Source organism: Myodes glareolus, chromosome 21 (genome assembly GCF_982192425.1).
Source record: "Myodes glareolus chromosome 21, mMyoGla1.1, whole genome shotgun sequence".
Taxonomy (NCBI): Eukaryota; Metazoa; Chordata; class Mammalia; order Rodentia; family Cricetidae; genus Myodes; species Myodes glareolus.
The window spans coordinates 21,221,483-21,234,528 of record NC_142046.1 but is presented as its reverse complement, the minus strand read 5'-3'; the positions used below and the strand labels follow the sequence as shown (position 1 = coordinate 21,234,528).

At 43.9% G+C, this 13,046-nt stretch overlaps 1 protein-coding gene across 5 annotated transcripts in view; it reads right to left on the bottom strand.

Annotated features, from left to right (window-relative positions):
* Ehmt1 (euchromatic histone lysine methyltransferase 1) overlaps positions 1–13,046 on the bottom strand; it is a 146,470-nt gene that overhangs the window by 12,116 nt on the left and 121,308 nt on the right. For all 5 annotated transcript variants that reach the window (XM_085681218.2, XM_085681217.2, XM_085681223.2 and 2 more), the window contains 8 exons: positions 11,645–11,749; positions 5,466–5,620; positions 4,434–4,601; positions 4,103–4,247; positions 3,296–3,373; positions 1,944–2,059; positions 962–1,048; positions 367–445 (listed from right to left, as the gene is read on the bottom strand). In XM_085681218.2, the coding sequence (XP_085537344.2) occupies positions 367–445; positions 962–1,048; positions 1,944–2,059; positions 3,296–3,373; positions 4,103–4,247; positions 4,434–4,601; positions 5,466–5,620; positions 11,645–11,749 (933 nt within the window). The remainder of the gene's footprint in view (positions 1–366; positions 446–961; positions 1,049–1,943; positions 2,060–3,295; positions 3,374–4,102; positions 4,248–4,433; positions 4,602–5,465; positions 5,621–11,644; positions 11,750–13,046) is intronic.

Genomic DNA, 13,046 nt, shown 5'->3' with positions numbered 1-13,046 from the left:
TACAAAGGACACCTCCATCACCATCTGGACTCCAAGAGCTGCTCCCTATTGCTTGGTCTCAGAGGAGCAGCCTAGGAACTAGGGTGCACAATGAGGTATTCCAGGTAGGTGATTTGCTACAATAGCACAGAGATCTCCCAAATTAGAAGTCTATGCCTTGAACACCAAAATGAGCCAAGAACTATGTGATAAAATCTAACAGATCTGCAATGAGCATACACCCACTAGCAGCAGGGTGCTCATCAGAGTGACTCCAGGGCTGGCTACCTATGCCAGCCACTTTCCAGAATCTAACAGAACTAACTGTGCAAGTTTTACATTTTGCAATCATTTGCTCATAGGCTTTGGCTGTTCACAACACATTACCTTATTGTCAAGATCAAAGAGATAAGAGTCCTCTTCCCGAACATCAGCTTCAGAGTCCGAAATCAACTCCCCTACGTATCTGTAGTGAGAAAAAGACAAGACAAGACCTACCTCACCTCTGTGTCCTCAGACAAGGAACAGTGCCAAGGAAGTGAGGAACAGTGCCAAGGAAAGCAAGGATGCAGACACGGGACACTCTGAAAATGTTCTATGTGCTAAGATGGAATCTGGGTCTGGCCCCATGTGTCTGCAGTACAAAGTGAGGACCAAGGATGGTTTAGTAAATATACTAGTCCTGTGCAGGATTCTTGAAGCTAACACCTTTAGTAAACAACTGAGGTAGAAAATTTGAGCACAACTCTGGGGCTAGCAGCAAGAGGCTGACTACAGTCTGTGGGCCGCTTGAGCGACTGGTGCAATCAATAACTCCACTGTCTGACTTCTGTATGACAGTGAACTATATGTTCCCAGGGGCTTCTTAGAGCACAAACATGTATGAGGAAAACCAGAAAAGAAAAAACAAACAAGCAAACAAACAAACAAACAAACCCCACAAAATTATCAACAGAGCTGTGGGACTCTGTGCCCCACTTACTCGCAGACAAAGGTGCCCAGCGGGATATCCTGGAGGGAGCGCACACCCCAGCCCATATCCTGTGTCCGATAAAGCTGCAGTCTTGCCCTGGAAAACAGGTAGAGGGGAGGTGGACATGTACCTGATGGTCAGCAAACCAGCTTGTATCCATTCTGAAATGAGTGAGATGAGCAAATAGAGAAAAATGATGCAGGTTCCAAATAAAGAAATATCACAAATCTGCAGGTGACTGAAAGCAGTTCTAATCACCCGACAGATAGAGTACCAAACACACACACAGGAAGCTGAGAACCCAGGACTCGGACTGCCAAAACACAAAGTATAGCAGCCCTTGCTTTCCTCAACTCTACCTGGCCCAGTCTATGAGGTAGCAGTGAGGATTAAGGTATTTTCCCCATAAAAGTGCTTCCTTTAGAACCCAGATTTCTACTATTCTATTACATAAGGAGTATGTCAACAACAAGCAGTTAGGCAGACTCCTAGAGGCTGAGTGGGCTTGAGGTAGAGCATGCTTAAGGAATTTACCCACTCTTCAAGGTACCCTCTGATCATGCCCATCCTATTGGCCCATTTGAAAATATGGTGAATAAGGAATAGGAAGACAAGTGTGTGCACTTGTCTTTTGTGTCTTTGGTGAACTATGTACAGACCATAGCTACCAATGCTTAAAACTTGATTCTTGTTGTGACATAGGAAGTACAGGTAATGGTACAGGATAAGCAGTGGGGACCTAGTATCAGGAAGGAACCTAGCAGTCTAAGAAAAACCATTAAACACCACCTCTCAATGTTGGCTGGCTTTTCTCTAACACTGAACAGAAAAGGCTCAAGCACTAAAACCAAATGAAACAACTCTATTCATATCTAGCTTGGCTGGTTGTTCTCACACACATGCACGCACGCACGCACACCCAGACATTGACTCCACCCACAAATATACATGCTACTGGCCTAGTGTGACCTAATGCATCTACACCCCTCACCTGAGACCATTTTGCACCACACGATTGCGGCAGTTCCTCCAGCATGAGCAGGCATGATTACACTCGAAGATCAAGGGTGGTTCTGCCATGTTAAACTCAGGCAGGAGTCGGCCATCCTGTTAACAGATGGCCACAAGGGCCAGCAGATGTCAAGCAACGTTCTTTTAGAATGAACTTTAATAAGGTATTTTTTATAAAAGTACCAAATCTGGGCTTTAAATATACACAAACACAGTCATTTATGGGCTGACTTTAACAGCTGGAGGAATAACAGGATTAGGCTCCACATCTGTGGTTTAAGTAGAAATGTCACCAGATATAACACAGGTTGGAAGGACTCTTGGGAAAAATCACCCCTGGTCCCTGCCTGGCTATGCTGTTCTCCTAATATTCCTGCTGCCCTGCCTTGTCCCAAGTAGTTAACACCTTCTGGCTATTCCTAGAGAACCCAGCCACATATCCTCTTCTTTTCTTCAGCTCAATTATACCTACAGGGTGAACACTAGAACCGTGTGCATTTCTGGGACTTTAGGGAATCTTTTCCACAACTAGGACTATGATCAGAATGCTCCTAAGCTTAGTCCCAGCATGGACCATACTCTAAAGATATCTGATAACTGCCAGCCCTACTCCATACCCTAGGCACTGATCACAGTTCTTATTTGTGCTGTTTCATTCAGATGACAAGCACTCCAATCTCCCTGGCCTATCTACTTTCCTCTTCTAAATCAAGAAAATGCTGCAGCTGCCCTTTGCTGCCAGTTTTCTCTTCACTCAGGACATTCTAGCATCCATGACCTCTGAACTGAGGATTATGCACCTCCCCTCCCCATATACTCTGTCCTTGAGCTGTATCCTGGGCCTCAAAGTCCTAACTGTCTTATTGTCTCCTCCCACTAGCACTGCCATTTACTTACAAACCTGTGACCCTCACCTCAGGCCACTGTATCTAGTGAAACTCCATCTAGCCTAGCCCATGGCCTAGTCTTTCTACCAAGCATCTCCTTGAACCCTTGTGTATGGCTTACACAGCAGGGATTACCAAACAAACACAACAAAGAAGTTTCCTCCTATGGCTATGCCAGAACAGTCACTGTACCCACTGTCTGGATAGTTGCAAAGGACATGGACTCCAGCCTTAGGACTCTGGGAAGCTACACCTTAGTCCCACCATCTGCTTGGAATAGCCCCTCACTTTCAGCCTGACACCTCCTCCTACTTGTTTTCCCCAAGCAGCTCACCTCCACTGTCCTAAAGTCACTAGGACACCTTAGGATCAGGAACCATGTTCACAGACTCACTCTCACAGAACTCACCACATCAGCACATGTGCAGCAAACGTGCTTCCTCACCTTATCATACCAGCAGCGCATACTGAGCTGGCCACACATGCAGGTGCTAGAGGAGCAGTCATCGACGCAGATGCAGTACTGGAAACAGAGTGCACAGCATGTCACCACAGGCAACACTACTCCCCACTCCTTGTAATTTCCACTGAATACTCTGGAAAATCTCAATTGCCTTTCATTTGCCATAGGCTCTTTTAGGAGCAAGGTAGAAAGACTTGGGACATACTGAGAAAAACGCACCATGTTGATAGGGAGCAGGTGGGAGTTTAGGTAGGTGCAGCTGCAGAAAAGCTAAAAAACCTGTTGCCCTCAAAGACAGAGAAGATGAGACAGAATCTCACAACCAAGATAAAACTTATACAGTTCATCTTGTGAGAATTAGGGGACTCCTATAAGCACAATCATAAGGATTTCTTTTCAAATAGGTCTGATTTTAACCAAGAAAAAAGTCAGAGGTGGGAAAGTTGTTTGCTGGGCCATAGCTGCCAGACCTGAGGAGCATGCAGTGGTCTTTTCTTAGACCTGCATAGCCCCTCTTATTCATGACGCGAGGACCAGGCAATACCAAGGCCCCGAGCAACTCTGATCAAGAATCACTTAGGGCCTTCAGTAGGCCTTCAAGCTATGCTAAGAGAACCAGTGTCATGCCTAACACAGAACTTCAGATTTTTATAGTTCTTCCACCTCTTTCCTGGGGGCCAAGTGCAGAGAGAACAGGATCTCCTGGGAAGCTTCCACAGGCTTCTTCCAGAATGGTGCTAAGTCCTGGGACCCAGTTCTAGGGACCTGCAAGACCTTCTTCCCACCAACCTGCAAGTGAGTGATGTTCCTGTCAATGTTCATGGGGGACGTCACGCAGTTCTGGGAGACGTACTTATAGTTGGAGGGACATAACTCACTATCCACAGCATTGACACAGGGAATGGGAATGCGTTCATACCCTCGAGCAATGTCTCTGCACAGGAAAAGGGAGATGTTACTTGTGCTGTTTCAGCTTCTGCCTCATGGGAGACATAGCTGCCAACCAGTGCCCACATTAGGCTGGATCCTAGGGAAGAGCTTCAGAAATATCTGTTCCAGTCTCTTCCAGCCCACCGGTCAATGGTCTGCTAGCGTCACCTCAGTCTTAGAACCTTCTCACCTGCTCACCGTCTTCTCAACAGCAACAGGCTTGTCAGGGGCCGCGTCTCGAAGTGCTTTACTCATCTGCAGTGCACTCCACACCTGGGAATTGAGGCTTGCGCACTGCAAGGGAGTCTCTCCTTCCTTGTTTTTCAAAGTAACATCTGAATCCCGAGAAAGAAAGAGGCTAAAAGGGAAAATGGAAGTCAACAAAACATCCAGATCTGAATTTAGAAGAAACACAGCTACAACATGTTAAATGGCTAGATTTCCACTATGTAGCTCTCAACTTACAAGTTCAGTGACTCTGAACAAAGCCATGCCTCCCCAGGAGCATATCTGTCCCCCCCCCACCAAAACTTACAATGAGAAATCAGTTTTCTCATCTGAACATATGTGTAGGAGCTAAGAATGTTTATTTTTCTTAGACTTTGCTTTCAAATGTGCTGTTAAGGATGAATGGAACTGATAATGGAGAAAAAGTGTTGGGGTGTGCAGAAGGCCAGTACATCTGCCTGATGAAGGCTACATGGGTTGCCATATCCAGGCCAGAGACTTGCAAGTGCTACAAGGCCATGTCATCTCTCGTTTCCAGGTGATATAGGAGCGGCCTGCTCATCAGAGCAGTCATTGCCCTCCTTTTCCTCCTAAAGACACATAGCAGAGATGCTACACCATGCAGACCACTGCTAGATGAGAAAGAATTATGAGGAGCTTGCTTGCTTAAAATGGCCCTAAACAGCCTGAGGGGGAGTACCAACAGCACCCAGTCCCTGCTAGAACCTGGAAATCAAACTGACTCACACTGTTAGGCTTGAGACTTGGTCAAAATTCAACTAAGAATTTGGATGGAGTTTTTAGTTTGTTTCTATTTTCTATGATAATTATGAGCCCAAAGTGAACCATAGCTGGTCTGAGATGTCAAATGGCAAAGATACTTCTCCACCTACACTGCATTAGCTCTAGGTACAGTGTGGATAACAGCCATTTAGCAGCCACTTTAGGTAGCCAGAAAGCAAGAGCTATATTGGTGGTACAGGGCCATACTCACACAACACAGTCATAGCGATTCTCCCTGGCTGCGATGTGCAGGGGTGAGTCTCCATGGATATTCACAGCATGTAGGTCACACTTGGCAGCTAGAAGTATTTCAGCTATGTCCACACAGCCTGAGAATGCTGCCCAGTGCAGACAAATGTTCTCTTCCTTCAGAGACAAAATTGAGAGCACAGTGAAGATGGTTTCTGGCTCAGAACATAATGCCGGGGCTAGGCAAAGACAGCTTTTGTACTTGAGTACAGCTCGTTATTCCTGGCACAAGCTACACTGGAGAAGGGATCTGTAGTTCACCAAACAGACAAAAAAATTCCTATCCAAACTGCAGCATTTTTTTAAAAAACTTTTTTTGATTTTTAAAGTAATATATTATAGGGTTGGAAAGACGGTACAACAGTTAAGATCACTTGCTTCTTTTGGAGAGGCAGAGACCTGAGTCTGATTCCAAGTACCCATATTGAGTAGCTCACAACCATGTATAACTCCAGTTCCAGGGGATTCAACAAACACACACACACACACACACACACACACACACACACCAATTTTTTGGGGGGAAAGGGAAGAAAAACAATATAATCACATACAGACTATTCTGAAAACAGAATAAAAATATAGAATTATACCACCTTGAATAGGATGGTTATTAACATAAAAAGTAGTACACTTTTCCTCTACTTATTTTAAAAAGTGGTATTCAATTCTCAAAAGACCTATGTAAACTGTAACACTGAACAACACCTATGCAAGATTTGAAAATTACAAAACCAGGGGCCAGCAAGATGTAAGATCACTGAGCAAGTGAAAGCCCTTAATGACCTAAGCTTGATCCCCAGAACTCACATAAAGATGAAGAAGAAAACTAAGAAAATATTGACAGTTGATGACTATGGGAGGAGTCCCTTTCCTTAATGGCCCCTGGTAGATCAACCACACATCATAAGCCAATACAGTAGCACAGCTGGATTTGGCGGGTTATTTAAAATAAAATAATAGAGGATATTAAGATGGGAAGGGGTGAAGAGGTAAGAAGTGGATCTGGGGGAGTTGGGGTAAAGAGTAGGTAGTCAATATAATCAGATACCGTTTATGAAATTCTCAATTAATAAAATACTAAATATTTTTTAAAAGGCGGGAGCTGAAGAGATGACTGTGGCAAAGAACAGCTGTTGCTCTATCATGAGAACTTGAGTTTGATTCCTAGCACATGCATAACAAGCAAGGTATCTGCAAATAACTTTAATCCCAACTCTGAGGGCTCTAACATCTTCTGGATTCTGAGTACACACACACATGTGCGCAGACAGACAGACACACTCTTTTAAAACTCACAAAGTAATACTTACTATATTATCATCAGGACACAATAGCAATAAGCCCTGTTGACCTCTGCCCATCCTAGATGCTCACCATCCCTCTGAGGCTCACCTTAGCTGGGCCTGCAGCTATAACCTACATATGATAGAGCCTTTAGAGCTTCCAGTAAATCAACAGCCCACTTCATAATTTACTAACTCTTTAATTTATTGGATGGTCCTGGATTCTCCTCTAGAATGCAATACTAATGAGTATTCTTATTCTTTCCTTCCCCTCTTTTTCTCTCTCTTCTGCACTATTTCTCAAGGGTAACCCCTCAGAGGTAGAACTGTTGGCTACAGATATAAAAACATTGGCCTACAGTGGCTTCCCTTCCATGAGCAGGTCACTGTGGCTTCCTCCCCCTCGGGAATTCTCAGTAATTTTCACAACAGTCATAAACAAAAGTCTAGCTTAACCACCCCTTAGTTGCTGGAGAGCCCTTGCAGGGAAAGTCATCCCAGGCTCTACAGTATCAGATCTGACTTCTCTGGCAAGGGGAATGCCAAGCCACATCCCAGGCACCCATTCTGCAGGCCCTCAGGGGTCACACTCATTGGTAACACTCTGGTGCATTCCAACAATTGGACTATCTCCCTTCCAATGTCCACATGAAAATGTGCAGTCAGGGATTTTCAGTTCACTGAACATTGAAACATAAAAACACAACAGAAACAGAGTGTATTATCTACCATCCTCACCCACAAACTGCCCCCAAGCACAGGCGGTATTGTTCCATCTATTTCTAAAGGAAACACTAAAAGCAAACTCCTTTTAGTAAACATTAGTATTCTGTCAAAAAAAAAAAAAACCCACACACAACAAAAAACCTTAGCTATCTTGAGTTCTTTTCTGGTTGCCATTCTCAGTGGTTTTCAGCCCTCTGATTTTATTTGGTTACATCCCATACACATCTGAGAGCTCAAACAAAAGCCTTCCTCCCCAGGGCCATTTTTCCTTATCAGAAGGATCTGTGCCTTAGCCCGAACTGCACTGTTTTTAAATTCTAAGATTCTACTCTTAGGTGAATTCTTACTCTATAGAGCCACAATGCTGGCCTGAACTTCTGAGCAGCTTCACTTCCACAGAAGAATCGGCACTTATGACTGATCATACTCTCCCACCAGCAAGAAACGTGAAACAGAACGGTGTGAAATCATGGTCATCAATTCTACATGGGCAACAGAAGAGACACATAAAGAAGCTGGAGTTTCCTACTCAGTCAAACACTAAAGAAGCCAGAACAGAAGACGTTGCTACAAGAGTCTGTGGAGACTGGGCTTCCCAATAAGGGACACCAGCAGACCTGGGACAAAACACCCAAAGACCCTCAGTCTTTCAGCCAGGCAGGAAGCACCATCACTTACAGACCATAAGCAGAGAGCCAGGTAGAACCCACTTTAGCAAGGGCAGTTATAACCCTGCAGTAAGAACTGTTGTAGACTCACCAGACCAGACCAGAGAACATAACTGAATACAATCAGACAGACTTCACATTAAAAAAGAACTGAAGAGCACTGACAGGAAAGCAGCCATTAACAGCAAACTGATATCTGGCTTCAAGCTCTCGACACATAAACAGGCAGTAAAAATGACCACTGACAAGTCAGAACTGGTATGGATACTGAAACTTGCCATTAAGTACCTGGTATAATTGGGTCCCACACTCAGAAACTAAGTAGAGATGTAGCAGAAATTAAAAACAACCCCTCCCTCTCTCTTCCCACTAACACACAATAAAGAACACACAGAACTTTCAGAGCTGAATACCAAGTCTAATAAGGTGATTAAGCTAAGTCTAATAATGAAGAACAGTAAATTAGAGGACACAATAAAATCAGTTGAACCAAAAATTAGGTTTGTGGAGAACCAGTTTCCAGAAGCTGATAAGACCTTTCCAGGCCATCACAGGACAAGTTCCTACAGCCTAATTCATATGCAGCCAGAGTCCCTGAAACATAAGCAGAAAGTTCATCTGAAGAAAGGGCAACTACAAATTTCAAAAATTGACCAAAACCCTAAATCACAGATCTAAGAAATCCAATCAATCTATACAAACACAGAAATAAATAACACCAAGGCACATCACGAAGTCTTCAAAATAGCTTGAAGGAAAATAATGTACTATACACAAAGAAACAAGGAAAAACTACAACTTCCAAAACATCTTAATAAGGGCTCTACCAAGCAACATGTGCAGCATAAAATCCACTGACCAGAAAGAACTCTACACCTAGCAAAAGCATCTTCCAAAGATGGGGCAGGATAACGACTATTCTGCCATGAAGAATGAGGAGCTTGCCATGAGTGCCAGGAGGAAGGAGCAACAGGGGACAGATGTCCAGCAAGGGAGGGGCAGTCACCCAAAGTACGGTCTTCCCATAAGTGAACCCTGCTCAATCACAGCATGTGACCAAGACTCAAGATATACTCACAGATAATACAGAGAAAAATGGCCTCAAGTTTGAGGAGGAAGATGGAAAGAAAAAGGCTCTTTTGCCACATGTGCTGCAGTGGCTCACCTGTCTGTGAGGAGATCCTGACAGATGTTCTGTCAGCTCTATGAAAAAAGAACGACTTTCTCCACTTCAGACTGCCACGTTCACATGGTGGGGGTGGGGTGTAAAAAAGAGCCAGGTGGTGGTGGTGCACACCTCAATCCCAAAACTAAGAAAGCAGAGGTGGGCAGATCTGAGTTTGAGACCAGTGTGGTCTACACAGTGAGTTCCAGGACAGTCAGGGTATTGTTATACAGAGGAACCCTATCTCAAAAAACTAAAAAATTCATCCACATCTCATACCATATAAAAAAAAAAAACTGATTCAAAATACACCACAGTCTTAAATGCAAAGGTAAAAACTATATGCTGCTGTAAAACACAGGAGAAAATCATCTTTGGTTAAGCTGTGATTTTAGTTGTTGCTGTTTTTGTTTTTGTTTGTGTTGAGACAGGGTTTTATTTTAGTCCAGAAGAGCCTGGTTAAACTCATAACAATTCATCTGCTTCAGTATCTCAAGTGCTGGGAGTGAGAGGCATAAACCATCATGTCCAGCTAAGCAACCGGGTCTTAAACAGAATACAGGAAGCAGGATCCACAGCTACAGTAATGTGAGCAGACCAGTGTAGTCTACACAACAAGTTTCCGAACAGCCAAAACTACTCAGTGAGATCCTATCTTGAGAAGGGAGGAACAACAACAAAAACAAAATAAAGCAAAACAAAAAAACGACAAATGTGGTTTGTACTCTAGCAAATAAAGCTTGCCTAAAGATCAGAGGGCAGAGCAAGTCACTAATTAACAATAGATGGCTGAAGAAGTAAAGGCACTTGCAGAAGAAGTGTGATGGACTAAGTTTGGTCCCCAGAACTCACATAAAGATGAAGAAGGAAAAACAAACAAAAAAACAGAGTGACTCCTAAAAATTGTCCCCAGGCCTCTATATTGCTCTGTTATATGTGTACCTCATCCCTAAATATAATACTTAAATTTTTAAAAAAAGAAAATGCTAAAACTCAGGAATTTCAGCAGTACCCTAAAATAAATCCAGATGGCCCATGAAAAATGGCTGCATTATGGAAGGGTAGAAGGACTAATGTCTCCCGCTCATGTAACTGTACCAAACACCGCTTTTAAACACAACTCATATAAGTGATAAGATCTTTGCATGCTGTACTGGATCGTGCTAACATTTCTTTTTTAGTTTTTTGTTTTTACCCAACTTGAGTTTGCTTAGAATGGACTGGGATAGCCCTTAAGAGATTTTGTCCCCTCTCTGTAACAAGGCTTCATTATATAACTCTTGAGTAACTTGCAGATTTGGAAAAGCATCTGGAAGAACCATAAAAATAGCAGTTAAAAGAGTTTGAATGAGGGCACAGTGCATGAGTGGAAAAAGGCATTCTTGGAAGACATAAGGTTGTTAAATGAGAATATCATGGCCAGAAGTAGACTGTATTCCTAGGAGTTCCTGGTCAAGGAGAGGAGGCCCCTAAGGTCCCACAAGCTGCATACCACAAAGCCATCTATGCTGGGTAGTTCCTATTGTCAGCTTGACACACCTAGAGTCACCTAGGAAGAAGGAATCTCAGCTAAGGAATTGGTCAGATCAGATCTGCCTCTGGTCAAGACTGTGAAGCAACTGTCTTGATTAGATTGATGTTGGAAGTCCCACCCTAATATATTCACTGGTTTCCCAAAGTAAACTCTGGTGGGATCAGTTTTTCCTTGGGACCTTCAAAAAAGAAGTAGAAATCGCTTGCGTCTCCCTCTGAAAAAAAACTTTATATAGATGTGTACAACTGTTTCTTTGGTCTGTTATTTAGGTCTGTTGTTCAGCTATCCTCAGGAAAAGTCTAGAGGGATAACAAAACTATTTCTCTAACTCTGGACTCCTAGTCTAGTTTCTGGGGAAATGAACTGACTCCATAAACTAGGCATTCAGAGTATCTTAAATCAGTTCATTTGCATTTCTTTCTCTTTCAAAATAGCCACTACAGAGTCAACATAATCATGGCTGGGCTCCCCTTCCAGGTGAGTCAGGCACATGGACCAGCAGAAAAGTAGAGGACAGAGATTCACACAAGCCACATACCCCTCAGCTCCTACACAGTGGCCAGATTTGCAGGGACCCAATACAAGTTCCATTTGGGTCAGTGAATTATTGACTACAAAGGGCCAAAACAGCCATCATGGGCTAGAACTACATTTCTGAGACCAAAGGCCCATTAGACGGAGAAAGTTGCCCAGTGGCCTAGCCCCTCCAGCCTTCTAAGAGGCTGGGTCTTTAAGGTTTCTAAACCACCATGAAAAACTCACATTGTCCCGGATATTGATGTCAGAGCCTTTGGACAGCAGCAGCTTCACCAGGTCCACATGCTTGTACTCAGTGGCCCAGATCATAGGCGTCCAACCACCATCATCCTGAGCATAAGAGACAAGAGATACCATCAGACAGCAAACAGGAGAAAAACTTCATGCAGCTTGCTCAGGGAACTGTTTCCTGACAAGTCAAAGGTGGGACCTGGGTCCCACCAAAGGCACAGTCCCTTCACAATAGGGGAGGTAGGTTACTGGCTGACCTCTCTGTTCCAGCCAACACTGTTGTCCAGATTGAACATTCAGTTAGCCTGAACCAACCCAGGGAGGACCCAGAGCAAGGTGTGTGGGAAGAATGAAAACAATGTTTCACTCAAGCCTTTGGCCCTCCCTTTTGACCAAACAGCAGATGGACTGATGAGTATCAGGCACAGAGGGAAATGCCACTGCCTCTTTTCAAAGGCCAGGGTCAGAAAGACCAATCATGGCTATAAGGTCCATTAGGAATCTCATGAGTTGCCTTCCTACCACTATGGTTGAGATCAATGCATGTTAAATAGTTTCATTTCAATCAGAAAAGGTATTCTGTATGTTCTGTTGCCACTTAGCAATCTGGAGTTGCGAGACAGCCTCCTCCCCAACACCTCCAAAGCTTTTTCCTGTACATCCACACTTGCATGTCATTGTAGACACACATAGCCTCCACAAATGAAGATGATCTCTCTGTAGTTGACTACTGGCATCATCCGAAACAGTGGGGAAATAAGGATACTCATGCTGCATCAAAGGCCAGCCCAGGGTGACAAGGAATGGAATATCGCACAGTAACCCAACAGGATGAATAAAGATATAATGCTAGGGGCAGTTAAAATAAATCAGGCCATATTACTTTTAGATAATGAAAAAGCTGCTATTTTCTAGTCTATGTGGCAGGAGATCACACTAAAAGGCAAGAAGTGCCTGGGCTAAAAGGTTGGAGATAAGGGAGATGGAAATGCAGCCCAAACCAAAACTCAAAGGGCCTATCATGATGTGTGTGGACAGTCTCGACATTAGCTCTTCTTAGATCACTGCTGGACTGGCATGCATTTGTAGATAATCTACTGTGTGCTTGGCACAGATAAGGCACCAAAGGTCAGAGAACCCGTGACAGCAGGGGAGTCAGGTCAGTAAACACACACAGTGAACAATGGCAGTGCCAAGGAACAAATAAATCTAGGAGGGAAGCCTAGGTGCATAAAGGGAAGGCAGAAGCTATCCTGGACATGGGAGTTTGGGGGACACTAAAGAGATATGAGGAAGCCTGGCAGAATACCAAGGATAGAGCCATGAAGCCAAGTACATCAGAAAGGCCCGAGCAAGTGGAGAATGTGGGGGTAAGGCTTGTGCAAGCCATTTTTTT